Raw genomic sequence first — 25,282 nt, forward strand, 5'->3', positions numbered from 1 at the left:
CACACACATATATATTTGAAAATGTGAGTGGGTCTGGTAAGATTATCTTCAAACAAAAGAGCAGCGAAACACAGACTTCATGTGTGGAGTAGCAGGAAGGCCTGTGAGGTGGCAGAGAGGACAGAAGGGCTGGGGCTCAGCAGGAAGGGGTAAGAATGGGGTGGTCTCCTTGAGACTTTCCTAGGGTCTGTGAGGTAATGCTAAGACGGCGCCGCTTCCTTTGTCCTCTGCTCTCTGGCGAGCGCCCAGTGCAATGGTCTCGATGCTGCCTGTTATGTGCGATGTTGCAACAGATGCAGCGCAGCTCAGACTGAGAATCCAGCTGTCCTCTTAGACCCACATTAAGAGATCTGCAGGAACGTCGGAGTTACTTGGCTGTTTTAGAAAATAATCGTTTTCTACATATATAATAGATTGCTGCTCTAAAATATTGGCTTCCCAGTTGTGATTTCATGAATAGCAAATATTGATTACCGTGACGGGTGGAGAAAAATAGGCTTGAGACCTGGCTGTTGGGTTTGATAGTGTGGATGTCATTCAGAACCACTGTGCTATTCCTGGGCAGTAGCAGGGATGTAGGTCCAGGAGAGACTGGGAAGAAGAAAGCTGTGACTGCAAGTCCAGGCAGCCAGGAGTTTTGCTGTAACGGAACTAGAGTTAGCGAGCCAAAAGGGATAGGGGCAAGGCTGAGTTTTTAAGATAAGAGGGCTTACATCAATGGGAGTGGTCCCACTGGGGTGGAGGAATTGATGATGCAGGAGTCAGTGTGAGATGCTCAAGTGCTCAGGGGAGCACGGCCTCAGATAAGCACGTACAGGCTTGCTCCTTCGTTATCATGGGGAGGCAGAGGAGGCGGACATAACCACTGATAAATGATATAAGCTCATAGGAAAACAAACATTGAGAATGTTAAGAAACTGAAGACCATGTCAGGAAAAATGGTTGAAAGAGCAGAGGAAAATGTGCAGATAGCTGCCATGCAAGTGCTTTTGATCCGGATCCCTTCGATGGTACAGTTTAGACTGTGGGGTGAAGAGTCTATGGTGTTCTGCGTAAAAACCACATCCTCAAGAAGTTTCAAAGGGCTCAGTGATGGTGGGCTACTTCATAAGGTAGGGTTGCCTCTCACTTGGAGCTGTCTTAGGTGTTAGATTGAGCATGGGGCATCTACCAGACTAAGTATTTCTTAGATGCTTCCCAGCCTTGACCATGGTATATCTTAAGATTCCATAGTGGTCTTACTAGGTAGACTAGAACACTGAGAACCCCTAGATTCTAGTGGGTTCTAAATCCTTGGCTGCAGGAGAGAGAAAGAGAGAGAGAGAGAGAGAGAGAGAGAGAGAGAGAGAGAGAGAGAGAGAGAGAGAGAGAGAGGGAATTTTAAGTCAGTCCCTGTCAATTTTTCCGAGAGTTCCATGGTGGTCGTTAGGAGGTATTTGTGTCTGTGGACGGCTGGAGCATGGCCACGATGGCCCTTGAAGTCTCCCCATCAGCTGCCAGCCTCTGTGTACTTAGAGCCACTTGGTAGCCCATCATTCCACAGGACTTAATGAAGTACCTACTGTGTGCCTGGAACAGATGCATAGAACAGAGCCAATGGCCGCCGGCCCTGTGGAGAAGGAAGCACTGGGAATTCTCTGTTGCCTGTGTTCCCTCCTTGCTCAGTGACTCCTTTCCCCAGCCAGACCCTCCCACCTCTCAGCCTATAAGGGAGCAACACTCTCAGGTTAGGACCAGAAGATACTGGCCTTTGCGTCCTGTTGTGATTCAGCTCTGTGCAGTTGGTAGAAGGGGCGGAAATTCATATCTTGCCAGGCTTGAGTTCCTACAGTGAATGAGGGTGGGGGCTAGAGCCTGCAGAAAAATCCAGACAGGTTAGCACTGTTTTTACTGCCTCGCCTTTCAACAGCCAAGAGGAAGCATTCCCAGGAAACTCGGTTTCTCTGGCTTCCGTTTACAAAAGGCCCCATTTCTCGAGAGCAGATGCTGAGATAAATGGTGATATGAAGAATCCTGGATTGCATCCCCGTGGCTCAGAGTACTTGAAACTGCATGTCTCCTGATCGCCAGGCGTTTGTCTTCTAGCAGACGCGGCTGCCTGTCCCCCTGGAGGATCCTGAGCACACAGTGTGCTGAGCTTTCATTTCTAAAGCTGCATTTTCAAGTGGTTTTCAAAATGACGAAGGCTGTAGGTTCTAGGCTGTTCTGACCCAAACAAGACTGCCCCTTGGAATCTTTACTTATTTTATATATGTGAGCGCCTACATGTGCATATGTATCATGTGTGCCTGGTGCAGGAGAACTGAAGAGGGGTTAAATCTGGACTTGGAGTTACAGGGGATTGTCAGTCATCTCCTGTGTGACTGCTGGGAGCTCATCCTGGGCCCTCTGCAAGAGCAGCGAGTGCTCTGAACACCGGCCGCTCTCTCTAGCCCTAAACTTCTTGAGGCTGCAGGTGACCAAGAACAAAATGAAGGCGATCGGGCTGGGGAGTAGGCCTGCTTGCCATGAAGGGAAGGTGCACAGAACTCACATAACTGCTGGGTGGGGTGGTGGCTTGCCTGTAATCCAGCATCAGAAGACAGGCAGCTGCAAGAGATCTCTGGAGGAAGCTGCCTGTTGGGACTAGCCTCATTGGGGAGTTCTGGGTGTGATTGAGAGACCCTGTCTCAAAGAATGAGGTGGAAGGGTGATGGAAGATTTTCGTCATCAGCCTTGGGCTTCTATGATGCAAGGGACCATTCAGTATTACCATCGCTGAAGTGACCTTGTGTCCACCTAATGAAAGTATGGCCAAACTCATACAGCTGTCAGTGCCTCAGCCCCTCCCTCCCATCGCCACCACTGCACCTCCTGGAACCAGCAGAGAGGCAGAGTAAGACAGAAAAGACAGTTTGACGTGTTTCTCTTTGCTTCACTTCCCAACCTGCGCACGCTCTCTCGGTTATATAGGGTAGCCATTCATTCAGACTGCAAATAACTGTTTGCTGCTGAGACTTAACTGTGATGATTAAGCTTCATCGTCAGCCTGACTCAAATTAGACTTACTTAGGAGACAAACCTCCGTATGTGGTATTTCCTAAGAGGTTTAACCGAGGCAGGGAGACCCTGGATGTGGGCAGGACTGTCTAGAGTGTGTCCAGAGGAAACGCAGGGAGAGGGTCTCCAGCATCCGTCTCCTGCCCTTCCCGGATGTGAGACAGCTTTACTGCCGTAGCTGAGCTCTGCACCTGCCGCCGACGGACTGTGTTCTCTGTACCATGAGCTACAATGACCCTTACCCGTCGCAGGCCGCTTCTTGTCAGACATCTGCTCACAGCGCCGAGAGAGGCGATCGATACACTTACTTAGAAATGCCAGCTGGTAACGGTGCTGCAATTGGTTGTTACCTCGCTATGTGCCTGGTACATTAAATATTTTATATGCATTACCTCAGTTTCTCCAAAACTCGATTCTTTTCATTTCACAGATAAGAAAACCGCAAGGCACAAAGCCTGCAGACATTTCTTCTCGATTGCTTGTTTTTGAGGGTTACGCTGGGCATCACTGACAGTGTTGTGTGGTTGTGTGTTTCGGGTGTTTGCTTCAGCTCTGGATGCCTGGTGTGTTTGGACAACACAACTCCAGACAGAGGTCAGCTTGGGTTTGGCTCACTTCATTTCTCCATTGCTTAAGTATTCTTTGTTTTCACAGTGAAATAGGTTATTGACAGAGAAGCAACAAAAAAAGTTAGGAAAGTTCTAACAGAGGTTAAGGTCATTCTTGCAGAATTAGAGACTTTGAAGAGAACCCAGAGGTCATGTGATCTCAGGTTTCGTGGAACACCTTTAGGGACAGTCTCCAGCCCCCAAAGTGTTCCCTATAATGTCCCCCAGTTCTTCTTCACCATCTTCTAGGCCACGAAGGCTCTGGGAGGTGCATTATCATAGGGTCATCCCTTCAAGAACGCGGTTTCTTGGCTCCTATCCTCCACCCACCAACTCCATAACAACAGCATGTTCCCATTACAGAGCAGGCTGTGGCTGCAGAGACCTGTCACAGCCTTGAGAAAGCTTGCAGTTAGTTAAGAGAGATGTTTAACGAGACGTTTGCAGAGTGGCAGGGCATATGAAGGCTACCACAGTGAGGACAGGGATGCACAGAGGGGGATGGGCACCACAGGGGCAAGACTGGGTCCGTGTTTCTTCACAGTTCCGTTGGATGTGAATTTGATGCTAAGCAGCATGGAAAGTCAGAAAAGATCGTAGGGATAGAACACATTCAGAATCAAATAGGCGTGAATTGGCATCTCTATTAAAACACTTAACTAGCTAGGAACAAAAGCTACCTCAACTTCAAAGAAGACATATATGGAAAAACCCACAGTAAATACCATGCATAATAGAGAAGATACAGGAAACACATTCTCACCATGCCCACTAGTGAGGACACCCTATGTTCACTAGTGAGGACACAGTACACACCATGCTCACTACTGAAGACACAGTACACACCTTGATCACTAGTGAGGACACAGTACACACCTTGCTCACTCTTGAAGACCCCAATACACATCTTGCTTACTACTGAAGACACAGTACACACCTTGATTACTACTGAAGGCAGTACATGCCACGATCACTAAAGAAGACACAGGAAACAGTGCTCGGTAGTGAAGACCGAAAGCCTTTGCTGCTAAAGTCAGGATCCAGGCTCAGCCGCTCACCTCCACTGCTTCTGTTGGTGTAATGTTAGAAGTTAGTTAGATCAGTTTGGCAAGAAATGGCGCCCACACTGAAAAGATGACATCATCGCTGTTGGTAGGTAATAGGAGCTTATACTTCGGAAACCCCAGAGAGTCCACCCACAAATCCCATGAGAAGTAATGAAGGACTCAGGAAAGTCAGCCTGCCCAGGTCAGCTGCATCTCTGTGTCCTACCAGGAATGATCTGCAGAAATTACTAAAGCAGTTTCATCTACAGTAGTTTCAGAAAGAACGAAATACTTGGGGCTGGAGAGATGGCCCAGAGGTTAAGAGCACTGGCTGCTCTTCCAGAGGTCCTGAGCTCAATTCCCAGCAACCACATGGTGGCTCACAACCATCTGTAATGAGATCTGGTTGTGCAGGCATACATGCAGACAGAATACTGTACATAAATAAATAAATAAATCTTAGGAAAAAAGAGAATGAAATGAAATCCTCGAGAATTAACCAAGAAAGTAAATGCCGTATACAGCAAATTCCAAAACATTACTGAACGAGAATAAACATAAGTGAGAATACATTCCACATTCTTGTGTTGAAAAATTCAAGAAGTCAGCATCATTCAGATACAAACAAAAACCTAAAATTCTTACCAAATTCCTAGGGGGCCCTGAATATCCAAAACAATATTTGAAGTATAAAGCTTGGGGGATTCGTGCTTCCTGATTCCAGAAATTATTACAGAGCTGCAGTGACCGAGCCAGGCCTGGTAACACACACTTGTGGTTCTGTTTCACTGTAGCCGGTCCAGGCTGGCCTTGAACTCCTGACCCTCCTGTCTCCATCTCCCTGCTGGCACGGGTGCATGGAATAGGCCTCTATTTTCTTATACTTCTGGGTTTTTTTCCTTTTTCTATTTTTACAAATCATGTCCCTCCCCCACCCCTCCCTACCATCTGTTCTAAGAGTTGGGAGTCAGGGCAACCTTTCCTATCCTGAATGAAAAGCGCAGCGCTGTTCCCTGTGCTCTTCCGGGCCTGTCTGCCCAGCGCTCTCCTCCAGAGTCCAGGAATGTGTCACCAGCTGGATCAGCAGTCAGCTGCTGGGAGACAAAAGGCAGGGTGTTGTGGGCTGGCAGAACTGCACAGGTGCCTGAAACCTGAAAACCTGGCCTTGCTGTTTCTTCCTCCTCGGGCTCCTCACTTTCCTCGCTGCTTCCTGCCATACCTTGGCCTTTCTGTTCCCAGAAGCTCTGGCTCTTTCTCGCTAGGTTTCCTGGTCTCTAGGTTCCTGTGATGATGAGTGTTGATTTTCCCAGAATGCTTGGGCGGGTGGCACACTGGGTGAGGAGAAGCCAGGAAGACTATGATGCCACTTTGACCTTCAGGACGGGGGAAATGATGCTTAACAGGATGGGCCCTTCTGCCGTTCTTCCTGACCATTCTCTGTGAGTCACAGTGCCAGGCAAGTACTCTGAGGAGTGAGGGAGTCCTGGTGCAGCACAGCGTAGGTGTGCGAGGTAGGCCAGAGAGCGCTGGCCGCCCTGGGCTGGCTTCCTGCTCTGCTCACCTGGCTGGCAGATTCGAAAGCGGAGGCAGCCCAAGGGACTCTATCTCGGGTAGTCTTACCCTGGGTGCCTGTTGCATTGTTCCGAGAACCAGCCTATCTGTTTACCCGGTGTCATTAGTGCCCTGTGGGTCATGACCCCTTAGCCAGGGCACCTCTAATACTTGCCCGCCGCTCCAGAGCGGAGACTGTGCGTTAGAATAGCACTGTGCGCTCAAACTGGCGCTGCAGTGGTTGTTAATGGAAGTGTCCAGCCTTGGTGGAATTGGATTCGGGAATGCCCTGTAGTGGTCAGCAGCTCTGGGGAAGGGAGAATTTACTTCTGAGTAGGTAGTACCCAACCAGGGGGATGTCAGCTTGGGTGGCTAGAACTGTTCTTTGGAGAGTAATATCCGAGATGCTCTTCAAGAGCAAGTGTGGGCAAAAGGCAGTGCTGCCGCTGGGAAAAAGGCTTTGGAACATGGTGTGAGCTGGGTGTAGTGGTCCACGCCTTTAACCCTAGCATTTGGGAGGCAGAGGCAGGAGGATCTTTGTGAGTTTGAGTCCAGCCTGATCTACATAGTGAGTTCCAGGACAACCAGAGTTAAACAGATCCTGTCTTGAAAAAAAGAAGAAATATTTTGTATGGAATCTTGAGCATACTGGATTCAGCAAGAACTACATGGTTCTGAGTGCATTGAATCCTGGCAGGAGATAACCAGTGGCTGCCAGTTAAAAAGAGAGAAAAACCATGTTCCTTCTTGGCACAGGTAATCAGGCCGGGTGGGGTAGGAGGCTGTGAACACAGGTAGGGTATGGGGGTTGGGGTTGGGAGGGACAGGGCAGTGCCTGCTCTGAAACCTGGTCACAGTCGGCTGTTGTTCTTGCCACCCTTTCTTCTGCCTCCTCATACAGACGTGTGGAGATTTCCACTCTTACAAGCTGTCTTTTAACTGGCTACCATTTGTAAGTCTGGACTTGTAAGAAAAGAGTAGACTCTTTATGACCTTCAGAATATTTTCTTGCTGCCATGACCTAAAATAAACCTTGGTTTAGGGGAGACTGGAGGTTGGTTCTGATTGATTCCAGGATTTCTTTTGTCTTTGTATCTCTTCTTTACTTGTGGGGCTGGAGATGGAACCAGAACCTTCCACACACTAGTGCTCTGCCACTGAGCCACACCCCCATATAATTCATTCTTCTTTTTAAATCCTGTGTTCTTGGCCTCGTGGCTATTGAGACAGGCCATGGTTATTAGCAGAGTGGTATCCAGAGCCAGGAAGGTCATTGAGCACATCATGGTTTTGTGGTAAAAAACCAAGCCAGTGTGTGTGGTAAGAATCTCCAGCTTGCACTCCTGGGTTTGGCCTCTCCCCTGGGAAGCAGGAGGGAAACACCGATCTCTGTACCTCCCACCTCCTCCTGTGGAACCCGAGACATGTCTCGGGGGTTTTGATTTAATCCCATGAAGCTTTAGCGGCATGTGTAGAAAAACGAACATCCCCCACTGCCTTGAGCCTTCTGTTGCTTGGTGATTTTTCCAGAGAAACAGCTTCACTCAGTCTTAGGGTCTTCCGTGTCGTAGAATTTGGGTCTGTCTCCAAGAATTGGTTCCATCAGCACCAACAGCCGGGGGGCTCCCACCAGTGTGAGTCCATCCATTGGATCATGGGCAACTCTTTGCCCCTCAGCATTAAGTGTGGTGCATCTGTCCAGTTCCTCCCGTTTTCCCAAAGTAAAGCCTCTTCGTAGCAAAGCTCCTCCCAGTCTCATTGATCCCAGAGGTGAGTGAGCTCTTCTGACTGGAACACTATAAGATTGCTGAGGCCAGAATCGTCCTAGCATTTGGCTCAGAATGTTGGGGCTTTGAATGTTAGCAGCTCCTCAGTCCTTCCTCCTCACCTTCCAAACTGGGAACTAGAGCCACAGGAGGAAGACAGACTTCCTAGGGTCATGTGCAGACTCCAAGCTGGGGCAGGACTCCCTGCACTCCCTGTTGTATGCCTCTTAATAGTGGTTCCTTAAACACAGCACAGACGAGATCGGGGAGGAGTGGGTGCAGAATTATGTAAAGCTGCTGTTTCCCGCCTGTTCTGATTCTTGTCTGCACACATATGGGGAGACTGGTGGTCACCATTTCTGATGATTCCTTGATATGGATCCCATCATTATTAGTCTAAAATACGGAACTGGAAAATGCGACGGCTCTAAACGCGCCCTGCTGTACCACATGCGGTGAAAGCTTGGCGATTCTTACGTGCCAAGTGACCGCTGTGGCTCCTGCTTCTCAGCCATCTCCGACATGGTCCTTTGGCTTTCCACAGCCCTCTCTGTACCAATTCTTGCAGCCGTCTTTCAAGAGGGCTTGTCATCCGGCTGGCCTCTGTCAGATTGGTGTAGCTCTTGTCTCCTCCACCAGCCACTCAGTAAACTTCAAGGTCATTCGTGCTCAGTACCTCCGTGTAGTGGGTTCAAGACAGCGAGCTCTCCAGTCATCCCCACAAATGAGCACATGCTGTTTTAATCGTTTGGCTTGCTGTGCTTTCCCAGTTTCCTAGTGGCCTCCGTTGGAAAACTGGGATTTCGATTGATGTGTATGAGACCCTCACAGGACAGCGGGGGCTACCTCCCCACTCAGTCTTGCATGCCCCCCTTGTCTGACTGAAAGCCTCTGTGGTCCCTGAATAGCCCATTGTAACACTGTCTCTGTGATCATGCTGCCTGCTAGACCGTCAGCTCCCCGACACCCTGTGTGGTGCCTGGAACGTTTCAGTGCACATCTGTCAAGGACACGAGTGTCACCACTCTTTGGGAAGGAACGTGTCTCCAGCGAAATGCTCACAGGCGCAGAGATGCTGACCGTTTTCTTTCTCTTCCTTGTTTTCCTTTAGACTAAGGTGACAGTGCCAGGTGGATCAGCAGCCGTTCCATTGCCCGCTCTGCGGTTGTGCCAAGAGTAGGGGAGCATGGAGGAGAGGAAGCAGGAGACAACGAACCAAGCGCACGTCCTCTTCGACCGGTTCGTCCAGGCCACTACCTGCAAGGGAACCCTCAGGGCCTTCCAAGAGCTCTGTGACCACCTGGAACTGAAGCCTAAGGACTATCGCTCCTTCTACCACAAGCTCAAGTCCAAGCTCAACTACTGGAAGGCCAAAGCCCTCTGGGCCAAATTGGACAAGCGGGGTAGTCACAAAGACTACAAAAAGGGAAAAGCTTGTACCAACACAAAGGTAAACCTGGCTGTGCTTGGGGCCTGGGATCACAGCACAAGGGCTTCACCTGGCTTCCATGAGAAACTGAGATGAGGAGGGTGGGGAGAGCACGGCCTCGGCTTAGCTGAAGGGTTAAACTTTGTTGAAGTTTTGTCGCCTGTGTTCATTTGACACTTCCACCCTGTAGACCCTGTTCTGAGCATAGTCCATCTGTTCGCTTACTGGACATTCAGAGTTTGAGGACGGGTGGATGGAAAGCCTCCCCCTAACCTCACACCGTCAAAGGATGCAGGTCCCTTTGCAGGGACATCCGTAGCCAGGCCCACAGGAGTGCACTGTCTGAATGTGACTTCATGGTCCCTGGCCTGTCACCTTTCTGAGAGTCACCTTTCCATATCAGCACCAGGTAGGCTTTGTCACAGTGTCAGGCTTCCTCCCGCCCATAGCCCAAAGATTGATTGTAATTCACAAACAGGGACCTTGGAATGGAAGTATTTCTATGGTTCTTCACGGTGTAGAAAGATAGGGTCTCCACAGAATGGCTTGGATGAAGCCTGAACTATGCCCTCACTGAGTGAGGAAGTGAGGGTGTGCGCTCGCCTGAGTCAGGGTAGGTGTGAGCAAGTGAAAGGGACAGAGGCAGTTCCTACCTTCCTCTTGAAGAACTCCTTCTGAGAGAGGTCTCGACGTTAGTAAACAAATTTCCAGTGGCTTCAGGGCTGATAATTTGGCTTTTCATGACTTTTAAGTTACCTTGTGAAGCACCTAGAGACCCATCCCATGGAGAAATTTGAAGATTTGAAGGCATGGCTTTCATGAGTGACTAAGGGGAGCTCAGAGATAGACTACTTGTTTCACGGGCTCTGGGTTCCGGCCTCAGTATCTCCTCTTCTCCAAAAAAAAAACCATACACACACACTCTCTCTCTTGCAAAAATGAAGAAAAAGAATATGAAGTCATGGTGGCGCACACCTTTAATCCCAGCACTTGGGAGGCAGAGGCAGGCAGATCTCTGTGAGTTCGAGACCAGCCTGGTCTACAAGAGCTAGTTCCAGGACAGGCTCCAAAGCCACAGAGAAACCCTGTCTTGAAGAAAGAAAGAAAAAAAAAGAATATGAAGTCATAGCATTGTGTGTCTTCCCTCTGTGTGTGAAGTGTAGGCTGCTTAAGGATCTGTCCTACCCCAGTAGGTTAACAAGAGCACTTCCCTAAACTTCTAGTCTAGAAATGACTTTAAAACTCATATCAGGGGCTAGAGAGATGGCTCAGCAGTTAAGAGCACTGGCTGTTTTTGCAGAGGACTCGAGTTGGGATCCCAGCACCCACACTGGGTGGTTCAAAGCTATAGCTCCAGGAGATCTGCAGTACACACACAGGCACCTGCAGTACACACACAGGCACCTGCAGTACACACACAGGCACCTGCAGTACACACACAGGCACCTGCAATACACACACACACCAAAATAAATGTATTTTGAAACAAGACAAAACAAAGCTCCAATTCCAGGATATCCAGTGCTGCTTCTGAAGGAGTTCAACAGATAGTGTACACACATACACTCAGACTCACATAAACACACTTGGGCTCATATGCACACAGTCAGGATCACAAACACACACTCAGGCTCACATACGAACACTCAGGTTCACATACACACACTTGGGTTCACATACATACACTCAGGCTCACATACACACACTCAGGTTCACATGCACACACTCAGGCTCATGCTTATACACATAAAAATACTTAAAAACAAAAAACAAATTTTTCCATACATTAACTTTTGGGTCTTAAAAGTTACCCCCTGAGAAGCGTGTGCATGGTACACCCAGGCTCAATTGCCTGAGTGTAGCTAATAATCTTATATTTAAACAGCAGCCTGCCTATGACGTAGAAACTTCCTAAAGGTTCTGTTTTGATGAAAGATGAGATGTGGTTTTCATACTGTTTGTTGAGATGATGGTCCGCTTAAGTCTTGCCGATCTGTGGGTCCTCTAGGCTGCTTAAGGTAGACATGGTTGGGTTTCAGTCTTCTGTATACACAGGAATCATGAACTCTTCCTTCAAGCCACTGCAAGGGCTTTGCTGTCCTAGGCTTCAGGTGTCTCAGTCATGGAGTATGGCCCTGGAGTGATAGTTACCAGAAGTGTTTTGAGAGGCGTGGCCTCCGCCCTGAAAGCACTTGTATTTTCCAGTGTCTCATCATTGGAGCTGGCCCCTGTGGTCTCCGAACAGCCATCGACTTGTCCTTATTGGGAGCCAAAGTGGTCGTTATTGAGAAGAGAGACGCCTTCTCTCGAAACAATGTCTTGCATCTCTGGCCCTTCACCATACATGATCTTCGAGGTCTGGGTGCCAAGAAATTCTATGGCAAGTTCTGTGCTGGAGCCATCGATCACATCAGTGAGTACCGCCAACTCCTCTTGTTCCCATGTTCAGTAGACAGGCAGGTAGGTTACCTGAGGAATTCCTCCTCAGCCAGGATGTACCACTGCTTCTCCTCAGCCAGGATGTGCTCCTGCCCCCAGTGCTCCTCCTCAGCTGGGATGTACCCTTGTTCCTCCTCAGCCAGGATGTACCCCGGCCCCCAGCATTCCATAACCTAGGATTCTCAACCTCAAGTGGATCTCTTGTACAAAAAAGAGTTAGAGTTTGGTTTAAAGATTCTTAGGGGCCAGGCATGGTGCTACATACCTTAATCCCAGCACTCAGGACGCAAAGGCTAGCCTGGTCTACTGAGCAAGTTCCAGGAAAGTTGGATACATACAGAGAAACCTTGACTATACACACACAGAGACACACACACACAGACAGACACACACACATTTAGTTGGGTCTTGGATTCTTGCTGAGTATCCATGGTATGTACAGTGGGGGGCGGTGGGCATTGGAATAAGGTGGACAGTTTGTATTCCAGCCCTCTGGTAGTTCGTAGTTTGGTGGAAGGGAATCCACGGGCTTGAGTTCTGTGTTGTGATCATGCTTACCCTCTATTAATGCAGGAAAACAGTGCCCTGGGGACACAGGCGTGGGAAACCACACACAGAGAAGGAAGAGTCATAGCTTAGTCACAGATGCCAAGTCTGCCCCTGAGAGTCTGTGTTCTGGTAAAGTCAGAGCCTTGTATTTTTCTTAGGACAGCCATGTTTTCACGAAGCGGGCTATCTGAAAGCAGCTCAGAGCGGTGTTTGCATCATCAAGCTGCAGCGCAGTCTGTGTACTGCTGATAATTAGTCTAGGGAGATGTTAGTAAGGAGCACTTGTTCTGAGCGCCTCCATATGTGACCTGGAAAAACATTCAGCCCTTAGACCTTTCACCGTTTGAAGTGGTTATACCAATTTATCCAATACTAGCTGGCGGCTGTCACATTCCGCTGGCAAGATGAAGTGCTCGGCCCATCTGCCAGGCTGTAATTTGTTAAGCGTCTTGGAACCCACAGTTGTCTGCAAAAATAAAATGTGCGTTAGCGTGGGTCCCAGGGAGTCTTTGGGAGTGTGACTCAGAAGGGCGAGGGTGTGGTCAGTTGAGAGTGACCAGGATGACTTAGGGGATTTGCACGTGCTTGGAGCTCATTAGTCAGAGGCTGCAGGTAAATTTGGCCTTAAGAGAGGCCCTAGGGTCGTTGACTGCCTAGATTTGTGGTTCTTATCTGTGGCCAGATTCATTTAGGGCTGAGGTATTTTAGACCAGGGATAGAATTTCTGTCTCACTGTAACCTGTCATTGAGGCCAGATCTAGTAGAGGTTCATTAGGCATCAAATACATTTATTACTGTGATCATGAGCAGGATTGAGTCCTTTTGGACCTCAGTTTCCACAACCGTAAGTCTCCGGTGGTGGGAAACAGTAAGAGATAGGATGGGGTTGTAGTTTCTTTTGTGAATCTGAGGTCAGCAAGGGGTTAGAGTGGAAGGCGGATGGTGTGGTATCTTCCCTGTGCATTGGCCTCTCCTGTACTTGAGTAAGCAGACACCTCTGAAGACTCTGGATGCTGCTGGAAGCAGTAGATCTCGCTGGACCCCTCTGCCATTGTGTTAGGTTATTTGGAATACCCGGCTCCATAAATGGGGTGGCCTAATATATCCTGAATGTTCTTTCCACTGTTTGATGTTATCTTTACAACATGAAGGAAGAGAACTTGTGAGACTTGTCTGCTGCGACAGCCCTTGGGAACATACGCAGACATGGATGGAGGGGAGGCACCAGGAGGCCCTCCCCTTCCCGTCCCCTTGCCGTCAAGCTCTGTGTTCTTCTAGGTATCCGTCAGCTCCAGCTAATCCTCCTGAAAGTCGCCTTGATCTTAGGCATTGAAATCCATGTCAATGTGGAATTCCAAGGACTCGTTCAGCCTCCTGAGGACCAAGAGAATGAACGTGAGTCGGACAGAGGAAGGCATGAGGGCACTGAGTGGGCGAGAACAGATGAGATCATGGGAGGAGCCAGAAGGGCTTGCAGGTGGTTTTCAGCCATGACTAAAGGGGCTTTGTTCATGCAGCCTGGGCTTTTGAGAACTTTTGGCTTACCTAAGAGGCCCTTTAGCACGGTCCAGGCGTGGCAGGCTTTTGTATTATAGAAAATAAAAAGGTAGAGAAAGTGTCTGTGTGAGCTCTTGTCAAAACTCTGTGTGAAGCTGGCCCTTGTTCTGTTACGTCGTACTTTGGATTGGAATGCCGTATGATCTGTGTGTCTGGGTGTGGCTTCATCTGGGTTGTGGCCTTCATTTTGCTTTTGGTTCACAGGGATAGGATGGCGAGCATTGGTGCACCCCAAAACTCATCCTGTATCAGAATATGAATTTGAAGTGATCATCGGTGGGGATGGGCGTAGGAACACCCTGGAAGGTACTGGCTTTGGACTGTTCTCCCTTGCCTGGGCCGTCACACGTTGGAGGCTGTCCTGTCCCCAGAGACCACAGCCCTAAGATTTGCATGTGTCCTGCCCAGTCAGTGCCTGCTTGGGGCATTTCCCACAGAGCACTAGGAGACAAGCTTCCCTTAGAGGTGTTAGCACCATAGCTTTTAGTCTATGCATGAAAGTGCCAGACACACAGCACCCCCTCCATTTTAAGGGTGACTGTTAGTACTGAGCAGTAATCTGGTCAGATGGATTTCATGTTGTCCATGATGTGCAAGGGGACTTCTTTCTTGAGTTGTTCCATCCCTGTTAGGTGAGTTCCCCCTATATTCTCTGATTTGAAGTCCTTATCCCTGCTCTCTTTCCCTCTAGGATTTCGTCGGAAAGAATTCCGTGGCAAACTAGCCATTGCCATTACAGCAAATTTTATTAACCGAAACACAACCGCAGAGGCCAAAGTAGAGGAGATCAGTGGTGTTGCTTTTATATTCAACCAAAAATTTTTCCAGGAGCTGAGAGAAGCCACAGGTTGGTGTCAGTGCCTCCAGAGTGCTGCGGTTGTTGGCTTGGGTAGCCATGGATGTCCCTGTTGTCCTCTGTCCTCTCCTCCTTTGTCCTTAGCCTGTTTCCACGCTGCTGCCTTCCTGTGCCGCCCTCAGTGACCAGGCCACCCTGGGGTTTGTTGTTGTTGGTTTTGCCTTCTGTCAACTCATCCCCAGCTCCTTCCCCGCCCTGCCCGGGCTCTCTGCCGGAAGAGCAGGCTACACTGGCAGCTCTGGGTTGTTGACACTGTGACCCTTGCTATCGCTGTTAGCCTTCTCTGAAGTCATCTGAGCTCACCAGAAGCCATTGGGATTGTGGGTGGCTGTTTTCTGATGGAGTGAGTTAGATATTCTGCTGCCATGAACCAAAAAAAGTTTCTTCATTCTGTTTTCTAGAGCTTGGTTTCTTTCCATTCCATGTATCTTGCAGGTTAACTGAATAAAAAATTCAATATTTCTCTCTCTGCATTTAGGTATCTTTAGATATCTATCCTGTTTAAAAAAAAAATCTAAGAGATGCCTCCAGCTTCCTTGGTGATTATCAGAGAGGTTTTCCCTAGTACATAACCCATCCCCTCTTGTAGATTAGCCTCTCCTCGGCTTTGCTTTTTTCATTGTCACGTTTTGTTTACTATCGGTCATTGTTTTTAGGATAACCTAGGCTACTAAGTGAGTTATAGGGCAGCACAAAAGAAAGCAGACCTCACGATTTCCATGAGCTGTGCAGGAAGTGAGGATCTGCACCCAGGCAGCTCTCCTGCCTGGTGCTCTCCACGCTCTCTGTGAGCCCCAACAGCCTTGCGGGTTCCCACAGTTCAGAACTCAGTGAAATCTCACACGCGTCTTCTTGTTGCAGGCATTGATTTGGAGAACATCGTCTACTACAAAGATGACACACACTACTTCGTTATGACGGCCAAAAAGCAGAGCTTGCTGGACAAAGGGGTGATATTGCATGTGAGCCATGGGTTCCCTGCAGGCGACATCTTTGTTGAACTGCCTGATGTGATCACTAAGAATTTTAGTCTGTTGGGTTTTTCCTGTAAGGGAATAGAAGTGGCATAAAACACATCTGGGAATCCCTGCTATTGATTAGTTGAACTTAAAAATATGTTTAGTATGGAAAATTGAAGCTATAAACAGAAGGAGGAGGGTAGGACGGGCCTGTGCGGCCATGCTTAGGATTAGCTTGAACAGTTACTGACCTGGTCAGATTGGTTCAATAAACCCAACCCCTTCCTCTCTCACCTCTGCTGCTCCTTGACCGTTTTAGATCCACTGTCAATATCACGTCCTGCATAATTAGCTAGTTTAACTTTAGATGACCTGATTTATAGCAGTAGTGAATTCCATACATGACAATTGTTGATCTATACACCCTCCCACACCTACTAATTCCCCAGCCACAGTAATGGGGACTGAACAAAGGGCCTTGTGCATACTAGGCAAGAACTCTGCCACTGAGCTGCATCCCTAGACTTTCTTCCAGGAAACTATTTCCTTTGAGACTCGCTCTTGCTAAGTGGCTCAGGCTGGCCTTGATAGCCCCAGGCAAGCCTTGAAAGTCTATTCATCCTCCTTTAGCCTCTGAGTAGCTGAGATGATATACCTGCACCACCAGGACCCACGTTAGAGGGTCCTCTTTTCGGGGCAGGATGGCAAGTGTTGAACCAAGAAACAGCCCTTGGTGTTTACAGTAGCCTGACAGTGACCCAAGTTTTACCGCAAACACTGACCTGACCAGATTGGGGTATCTAGGGATCTTTCTAACTAACAGCAGAGGCCTGGTGTCTAACCTTAGCCAGTTCCAGCTCAGCCCTTTTTCTGGGTGACTAATTGTATGATATACCCTGAGCTGACGGCCTGAAATCTAAATCCCGGGCAGGATGGTTCTTTAAGGAGCGTGGCTGGTGCCTCACATGGCCTCGCAGATCTGGATGCGAGAATTGCTGTCTCTGTGTGATGAATGGATGGAAGTCTCGCTTGCACTGACTTAACCCCATGCAGTTCCCACCAGTCTCAGCTGACTCTTAGGGAGCGCTTTGTGTCTGCAGGACGGTAACACACCAGGCCCCTTAGAATGAGTCACACTGTTGCTTTATCTACAGCAGACTGGGGAGTAAGCTGATGAGCACGTGCTTGCTACATACACAAAGTCTCCTTTCCGCCTCATGTCTGCATCTCAGCATGGCAGCCCTGTGCTGCCTTGGAACCCACAAGACAAAGCTCTTGCTTGGTACAGAGTTCCCTGCCAAACAAAAGGCATGTTTGCTGGATGCTGTGTAAAACTGGTTGGTCATTATCTGGGGCTCTTCTGTTGCTGTTGTATAGCAGTTGGGGTGCCCGAGGACAGAGTCACGACTCAAACCAACCATCCATGCTGATCTGGGCCATCACTTAGCATTGAATAAGGACAGTCTGAAATGCTGAGGCCCAATTTACTTTGCCCCTATATTTTTGTCATGTAAGCGAGTTCAAGCTGATAAATACTAAAGCCATTGTAGACTCTTAACATTGAACAGACAGTACTTCCAGGACTGACATAAGTGTTTGTGTTTTGACTTTTGAAAACCTATGTTGTAACTGAGTACTGTTAGGGCCCCACTTTAGGGGAGAAGACTTGACTCAATGCACAGGAACCTCCAAAACAGAGGAAGGGTCTCTCAGTTCTCTACAAAGAAAGTCCTTTCTGTGCTGTCGTCCCTTTTGTTTGTTGGTGGGTTTTTCTGGAGCCTTGCAGAGTCCTTGGTGTGGCTTAGAAACCTCTGGTTCATTTTCAGTGTTTCCTTCTCATCGTCCTGGACCACTTCTCGCTCCACACCGTGCTTCTCTTTGCACTGAAGTTTTCGGGTTTCCTTTAGGTGTAATAACTCTGAATTTCTTGCCTCCAAAAGCCGCCAGACACCCAGAATAAAGTGATGATAGGAAAACCATAAATTTTAAATGCCCTTTCGTTTTACAAGGTGCTGTTACGCGGCTATTTTATTTGATAACTGTAGCAACTCTGAGGTGGATGAGCTTTGCCGCTAGTGAATGGGAGAGCCAGGTCCACTTAGGCAGCAAAACTGATTCACCCTTAACTAACACCCCTCCCCCATCCTTGTTCTTTTTAACTGGTGTAAAAAGATTTGGTTTAGGAATGTTAAAACATCTTAGGGAGAAAAACGCCATGAGACCAGGTCATGTCTGATATGCACTGTGGGGTTTTGGCTGGCCAGGTATCCCTTGCTTGGGCTGCTCCAACTTGACCTCTTTTGACTTCTTCCTGGACAGGACTACACAGACACAGAGCTGTTACTTTCCCGGGAGAATGTGGACCAGGAGGCCCTGCTGAACTATGCCCGGGAGGCTGCAGACTTCTCTACCCAGCAGCAACTGCCTTCTCTGGATTTTGCCATCAATCACTACGGGCAGCCTGATGTGGCCATGTTTGACTTTACCTGTATGTACGCCTCTGAAAATGCTGCCTTGGTACGGGAACAAAATGGACACCAGTTACTAGTAGCTCTGGTTGGGGACAGCCTCCTGGAGGTGAGTACTGAAACGGGAGGAGAACTGAGTGGTAGAGGCAGTGGTAAAGGGGAAATAATGAGTGAGTCCGGGTGTTCAGGTTGTGGATGAGCAGAGACTCCCTTACGAGAACAGCGATGGTGGACGCCTGGGGCGCTGGTTTACTTTTCTCTATTAATAGTGCGTTACTTCAACTCTGTGTATTTCTCCTTTGCAGCCTTTCTGGCCAATGGGAACAGGAATAGCCCGGGGCTTTCTGGCTGCTATGGACTCTGCCTGGATGGTACGAAGCTGGTCTCTGGGCACCAGCCCCTTGGAAGTCCTGGCAGAGAGGTAATGGGAAGAAGCCATGGGTGCCTCCTTCAGGACTGGGGAGTCGACCTGCTTGCTCCTCAGCCGTGTGCAAGTTCTTCCTCCCTCTTGCTCATTTATTCTTTTTAAAGATGCTTTCTTATCTAAGTAGAGAAAGGCAAGGCACTGTTGTATAAAATCACAGAAACCTCGGTGATCTGCCCATGCTGCTCAGACAGCGTCTACTGGTGGCACACGGTGTCTGCATCTTTGTGCACCACCGACTGGTCCTGACACATTTTTAATAATTACGTGAACAAATGCACAGAAGCAGCATGTTGGCATCCATGCTCCATAGGCCAGTGTGGCAGTGGGAATGTGCTCTCAGTGGGAACCTGCTCGCAGAGGGAACTTGCTCACAGAGGGAACGTGCTCGCAGTGGGAACGTACTAGCCATGGGAATGTGCTCACAGTGGGAACTTGCTAGCAGAGGGGACATGCTTACAGTGGGAACTTGCTAGCAGAGGGAATGTGCTTCCTAGCAGAGGGAATGTGCTCGCTCGCAGTGGGAACGTGCTCGCGGTGGGAACATGCTAGCAATGGGAGCATGCTCAGTGGAAACATGCTAGCGGAGGGAATGTGCTGTCAGCACTGTTGGAAGTGAGTGGCTGAAGAGGAAACTCCAGCATGCCTGTAAACATTTCTTGAACTCCTGGATGTTAGATGTTTGGAAACATAATTGTAAATGAGGCGGGGGCATTAGGATTTACTTGCTGTTTACCCTGACTAGGAGAAACAGAAGTATGAGATTTCCTGGATGAAACTGATAATTGGTATTATTCTCTGGTAATTGGTACTATTACTTTTCTATTGTGACAACATCATGACCAAGGCAGCTTATAAAAGAAGTTTCTTTGGGAGCTTACAGTTTCAGAAGGCCATCGTGATGGCCATGGTGGGGAGCACAACACCAGGCAGGCAGGCATGGCGCTGGAGCAGTAGCTAAGAGCTCACATCTGATCCAGAGGCAGGAAGCCAAGAGAGAGCTAAGTTGGAATGGCACGGGTTTTTGAAACCTCTAAGCCCACTCCTAGTGACATACCTCCTCCAACAAGGCCACACCTCCTAATCCTTCCCAAACAGTTTCACCAACTGGGGACCAAGTATTCAGACATATGAGTCTTTGGGGACCCTTCTCATTTAAACCACCACAAATTCAGTCCCTAGCTGCCATAGTCTTGTGGCCATATTGTAATGCAAAATTCATTTAGTCCAACTTCAGAAATTCCCATAGCAACCACAGTCTTGGCACTTTAAAAGTCCACACTCTCTTCTGAGATGAACGCAGTCTCTTGAGCGTAATTCTCTATAAAATCAAAAAGCAGATTACATACTTCCACCATACAGTGGCACAGATTATACATTACTATTACCATTCAAAACAGATTGAACGGGGATATAATGAGGACAGAGTCCGTATCTAATGTCAAAGGGTTCTCTTGGGCTGGTTCCACTCCCTGTGTGCCACTCTCCCTGGGATCTCCAGCATAGTCCAGGCTTTTACAGGGCCTCCTTGCGGGCACTCCCCTGCCGTAGCCAGGCCTCAATAGCCCTTCTTAACCTAAGAGGAAGATCCCACAACACCTTTACTCAAGCATCCTTCCTGACTCTAAACTTTAGAGCCTAACCCTAAACTTTGCAGCTGGTATTTCCAAGGGTGGCTGCCCACTTGGGATGGAGCCTGGCCCCTCCCTGCATTACATTTGCATAAACTTTGACTTGTTTCCTTAGGCCTTTTCCTTTCCTGAGCTGCAGGGCTAGCTGGGTGGAACCTTGCCCTGAGGGTACTACTCCCTTTTTACCGTGTCCTACCTGGTCTCTCTTTATCTCTTTTTTTTTTTTTTTTAATATTTATTTATTTATTATGTATACAATATTCTGTCTGCGTGTATGCCTGAAGGCCAGAAGAGGGCACCAGACCTCATTACAGATGGTTGTGAGCCACCATGTGGTTGCTGGGAATTGAACTCAGGACCTTTGGAAGAGCAGGCAATGCTCTTAACCTCTGAGCCATCTCTCCAGCCCTCTCTTTATCTCTTGGTGCCAAGAACTTGGTTAAATTTTCTTGTGCTCCTTTTATGCTCAAACTGTCTTGTATTTCTTTTGCCCTGTTGTTCTCTTTCATTGTAGACCTGCATAAGAATGGTTACTAAGCTGGGCACTCAGAAGGCAGAGGCAGGCAGATCTCTGTGAGTTCGAGGCCAACCTGGTCTACATGTGCTAGTTCCAGGACAGGCACCAAAGCTACAGAGAAACCCTGTCTCAAAAAAAAAAAAAAAAAAAAAAAGACTGGTTACTAATAACCATGTGACAGAGTTAATAGTAGGCTATCTTGGATCTCTTTTACCAATAATGTTAGTATAGAACTCTTCAGTTTAGCCTCAGGCACATTCTTAGGATTACCTTTCTTTTTCTTTCATTTTCTTTCTTTCCAAAATATTACAAGAATGGCTTTTATGACTTTTAGCAGTGAATCAGGAGTTGATGAAGAATACAACTAGCTGCAAGAATTAATGTGAACTGCAGGACACAAAAAGGAAAAAGAATGGCTTTTAACCCAGTTGAGAATATTGTTCCCTTCTGAAACCTCTTGAGCTGGGCTGCCGTGATCCACCTGTGTGATTGTCCTCTAAGCTCCTGCTAGAATGGGCCGTTAAACTGCTTACAGTGCTCGGCTGCTTTTCTAGTCCAGAGAACCAGTCTTCCATGCTTCCCCCAAAATCTGCATAGTCAGGCCAGTCACAGCCATTCCCCACTCCTGGTCCTAACTTCTGCCTGGGTTACTGTGGTAACACTGTAACCAGTGATCTTGGGGAGGACAGGGTTTATTTGGCTTACACTTCCTCATTACTGACCATCATCAAAGTCAGAAGAGGAACTTAAAGCAGGGCAGGAGCCTGGAGGCAGGAGCTGAGGCCAAGACCATGGAGGGGTGCTGCTTCCTGGCTTACTCCTAACGTTTGCTTGGCCTTCTTTCTTACAGAACCACCAGTCCAGATGGCACCACCCACAATGGACTGGGCCCTCCCACATCAGTCACTAAGAAAATGCCCTGCGTGCTTGCCTACAGCCTGATCTTATTAAAGGCATTTGCTTAATTGAGATTCACTGCTCTTACATGACTCTAGCTTGTGTCGAGTTGACATAAAAGCCAGACAGCACCATCTGTCATTTTAGATCTTTAATGTAAGGCATGCATCTGGATGTAATGGGTCATTTTTCCTTTGTTTTTGTGTTTTGAGATAGGGTCTCCCTCGGTACCCCAGGCTGGCTTAGTACTCACTCTATAGTCCTAGCTGACCTTGAACTCAAAGCATTCCCCTGCTTGAGTGCTAGACTTGTGTGAGCTACCACATCTACCACTTAGCTACTACCATGCTGGGGACCGGATTTTCAGCAGGCGACCTTTGAGGAAGTACCCACGGCGCTGACAGACTCGATGAGGAATTATGCTAGCATGTTTTGGAAGCATCCTTCATCCTTTAGATGAGATGTTCTACTGCTGAGGGGGATGGTCCAAAAAGGTGACTGAGGGGATAGGACTCAGGACAAGACACACTGTGCATTCCAGTAACCCCACACTAGCTAGCCATAGGATCCTTTTCAGTTTCTTAAAAACCATGGTAAATATTAGCACACTACACAACAGCCTTCTAAATTAGCGGCATTTGCCACCTCCGACAGAATTGTCCCTGTGCTTCCCTTTTCTTGGTCCAGGTCCATGGAGTCACTGAGGGCTGGGTCTGCAGGGAAGAGCTGAGATCGATTTAATTAGCCAGCTTCATCAGGATGACTGCTAATCTGTGGGGTAATTTGGTCCTCGTCACCGCATGTGAGCACACTGTTGTATGTCATTGCAGGGAAAGCATTTATAGGTTGCTGCCTCAGACCACCCCCGAGAACGTGAGCAAAAACTTCAGCCAGTATAGCATCGACCCTGTCACTAGGTATCCCAATATTAATATCAACTTCCTCCGGCCAAGCCAGGTAAGAGCCTTTTTGTCAGTTATGTACTTCTCGACCCATGTTCTAGATGCTCATAACTCTGGTCAGTAGACAAGACAGGAATGTGTACAACTATGTATGTTATTATACAGTATATATTCCAACAGGAATGTGTATAACTGTGTATGTTATTATACAGTATATATTCCAACAGGAATGTGTATGTTATTATGCAGTATATATTCCAACAGGAATGTGTGTAGCTATGTATGTTATTATACAGCACACACTTTAAATAATCCAAGTTGACATCTCTGTGTTGTTGAAAGTAGATATTATTTCCCATTACCACATTCAGCAGCTGGGCCACAGAGAGTCACCCTTCCGTCCTTTTCTTTATTGTTTGGTCAGTTGTTTTGAGTTTGGGGTGGGAGTGGGGAGACTTGAATGTACTGTAAGCCAAGCACACCTGGACTTACTACATAGCCCAGGCTGGCTTTGAACTCACGGTGATCCTCTTGGATCAGCTTCTTGGGTGCTGGAGCTATGGTCAGGTGTGAGCCACCATGTCGGGCTAAGTAGAGTCATTTTAATGACTTGTAGAAGATCAGAAGTGACAAAAACGAAAGACCTAGAACTTCACCCTACACCTTCTAATCCAGACCACACAGCAGGGCAAAGGCCCCGACTGGTTCAGTGATCGGGAAGGATGACGTCACTGCTGGTGTCACCACCCATCAGCCGAGACTCAGCCAGGCCTCAGCTCTGCACCTGCTGGGTGTAGTTGGTAACCTGCCTACACACAGCATTATCGTCAGGCAGACGCGATTGTTCTCCCGAAAGGGCTTTGAAAGGTTAAGGTGCTGTCTGCGAGCAGAAGCATTGTCGATAGTGTTAGCCTAGATTCTGTCCTGACTCCTTTAGAATCTGCACAGCTGCTTTTCCTATGACATCCACCAGAGCATAGCAGTCCCAGGGAGTAAGACGCATCAGGAAGCAGCCTCCTTCCCACGTTTGTCTACATTCTAGAGGGCTCTCTTCTTTACCTTCTGCCTCATGTCTCCAGGCTTCTCTATGTGTCTGAGCAGTGCTTATAAATATGTTGAAGGTGGGCAGCGTCTGGTCAGAGGGACTGTTAAAGCCAGCTGCTTACTTTTTCAGCACAGCTGCTTACGTTTAAGTTTTGTGTGTCCAAAACCCCAGTCCACTAAAGCGCTAAGGTCATCATGTAGATTCTGTGTAAGCTTTACCATGGGCGTATAGCTCTGCGTAGCCACACAAGACCCTGACCCTGACTCCCAGCACTGCCAGAAAGTAAAGATAAATATATAGTGGAAATTTTAATTAAAAAAGAATAAAAAAAAAAAAAAAGATAAATATATAGACTTTCCCAGCTTGCTTCTTTTCAGTGGGGATTTGCTATTTGGGGTTTGTTGTTCCTTTCCAACCTCCCAACTTTCTCCCAGGTGCGCCACTTATATGATAGCGGAGAAACAAAAGATATCCATCTGGAAATGGAGAACCTGATGAATTCCCGAACCACTCCCAAGCTGACTCGCAACGGTGAGCTCCGACAATGGTCTAACCTGTTTAAAGAAGTCTGCAGCCATCCGTCAAGCCCTTGCCTGACCACAGTACTATCAGAGGCCCTGGGCTGTTGCCCGTGGTTTTACCCTCTGGGGATATTAGGTTGTTGCCAGGGTATATTTTTATGTCTTGACTGGGTTAGGTTTGCCAGCGGCTCAGTGGATAGAACTCGGGGCTGTTGCTTACACTTTCTGGAACGCACAGAACGATCCTCACACACACAGGAAAGTATTGTGGTCTAAGGTAGTGTAAGAATATAGAGGTAAAGCCCAGCGGTGGTGGCACATGCCTTAAATCCCAGCACTCGGGAGGCAGAGGCAGGCGGATCTCTGTGAGTTCGAGGCCAGCCTGGTCCACGTCGCTGAAGTCTCATACAGCTGATGGCTCTTCGCAGCTGTGTGGCTGGAGTCGTCCCTCCAGTTAGGCCTCTGCTTCTCTCTGCTCCAGCACCTCCTGAGACTGTGTGCAGCTGGGACAGGGCTGTGTAAAGTGGGGAGGGAAGTGTTTCCGTCCTGTGGTGTGGGGGGGGAGTCAGCAGCCCTGACTGTAAGGGTCGCTTGCCGGCAATCCCAGCTGCTCTGATGACAGCGGCGATGGCTGTGACACTTGGAGGACCGTGTCCCACAGCAGCCAGCTACAGACCCTGGAGAGGGCGAGAAAGAGTGCCCAGGTGCACACACGTTCCTGGTGGGAGAGAACACGTGGTGACCTTTCATCCGGGCCCTGAGACGGCCCCATCGTGCCATGGCAGACATGAAGGCCATTCTGTGTTTTGTGTGTGTTGAAGGGCTCTGAGTACAAGCGGTCAGGTGCATTAGGACAGACTGAGTAGGGACATGCACTAGGTGCAGGGATGCTGTTTAGTACATTGCTTAGTCATCTGTGGAAAGACCAGAATCAGCTAAGGCAGTGGATCACAGCAGAACCTGGACGTCAGGGCCAGACACAAGCAGCTCTCAGTCTAAGCTGTGCCATCTGCAAAGAGTGTGACCTTGAGCAGATCCGCCAGAACCTCAGACCCCCCCAGTTTCTTTGTCTTTGATC

At 48.4% G+C, this 25,282-nt stretch overlaps 1 protein-coding gene across 4 annotated transcripts in view; it reads left to right on the forward strand.

Annotated features, from left to right (window-relative positions):
* Window positions 1–25,282, forward strand: part of Mical3 (microtubule associated monooxygenase, calponin and LIM domain containing 3) — a 198,827-nt gene that overhangs the window by 80,491 nt on the left and 93,054 nt on the right. For all 4 annotated transcript variants that reach the window (XM_057769693.1, XM_057769711.1, XM_057769720.1 and 1 more), the window contains exons 2-11: window positions 9,122–9,460; window positions 11,645–11,852; window positions 13,706–13,822; window positions 14,189–14,290; window positions 14,676–14,831; window positions 15,702–15,802; window positions 18,119–18,376; window positions 18,573–18,688; window positions 22,567–22,693; window positions 24,118–24,214. In XM_057769693.1, coding sequence (XP_057625676.1) covers window positions 9,197–9,460; window positions 11,645–11,852; window positions 13,706–13,822; window positions 14,189–14,290; window positions 14,676–14,831; window positions 15,702–15,802; window positions 18,119–18,376; window positions 18,573–18,688; window positions 22,567–22,693; window positions 24,118–24,214 — 1,546 coding nt within the window. In that variant the 5' untranslated portion in view covers window positions 9,122–9,196. The remainder of the gene's footprint in view (window positions 1–9,121; window positions 9,461–11,644; window positions 11,853–13,705; window positions 13,823–14,188; window positions 14,291–14,675; window positions 14,832–15,701; window positions 15,803–18,118; window positions 18,377–18,572; window positions 18,689–22,566; window positions 22,694–24,117; window positions 24,215–25,282) is intronic.

This window comes from Chionomys nivalis, chromosome 1, assembly GCF_950005125.1.
Source record: "Chionomys nivalis chromosome 1, mChiNiv1.1, whole genome shotgun sequence".
In the NCBI taxonomy this organism is placed as follows: Eukaryota; Metazoa; Chordata; class Mammalia; order Rodentia; family Cricetidae; genus Chionomys; species Chionomys nivalis.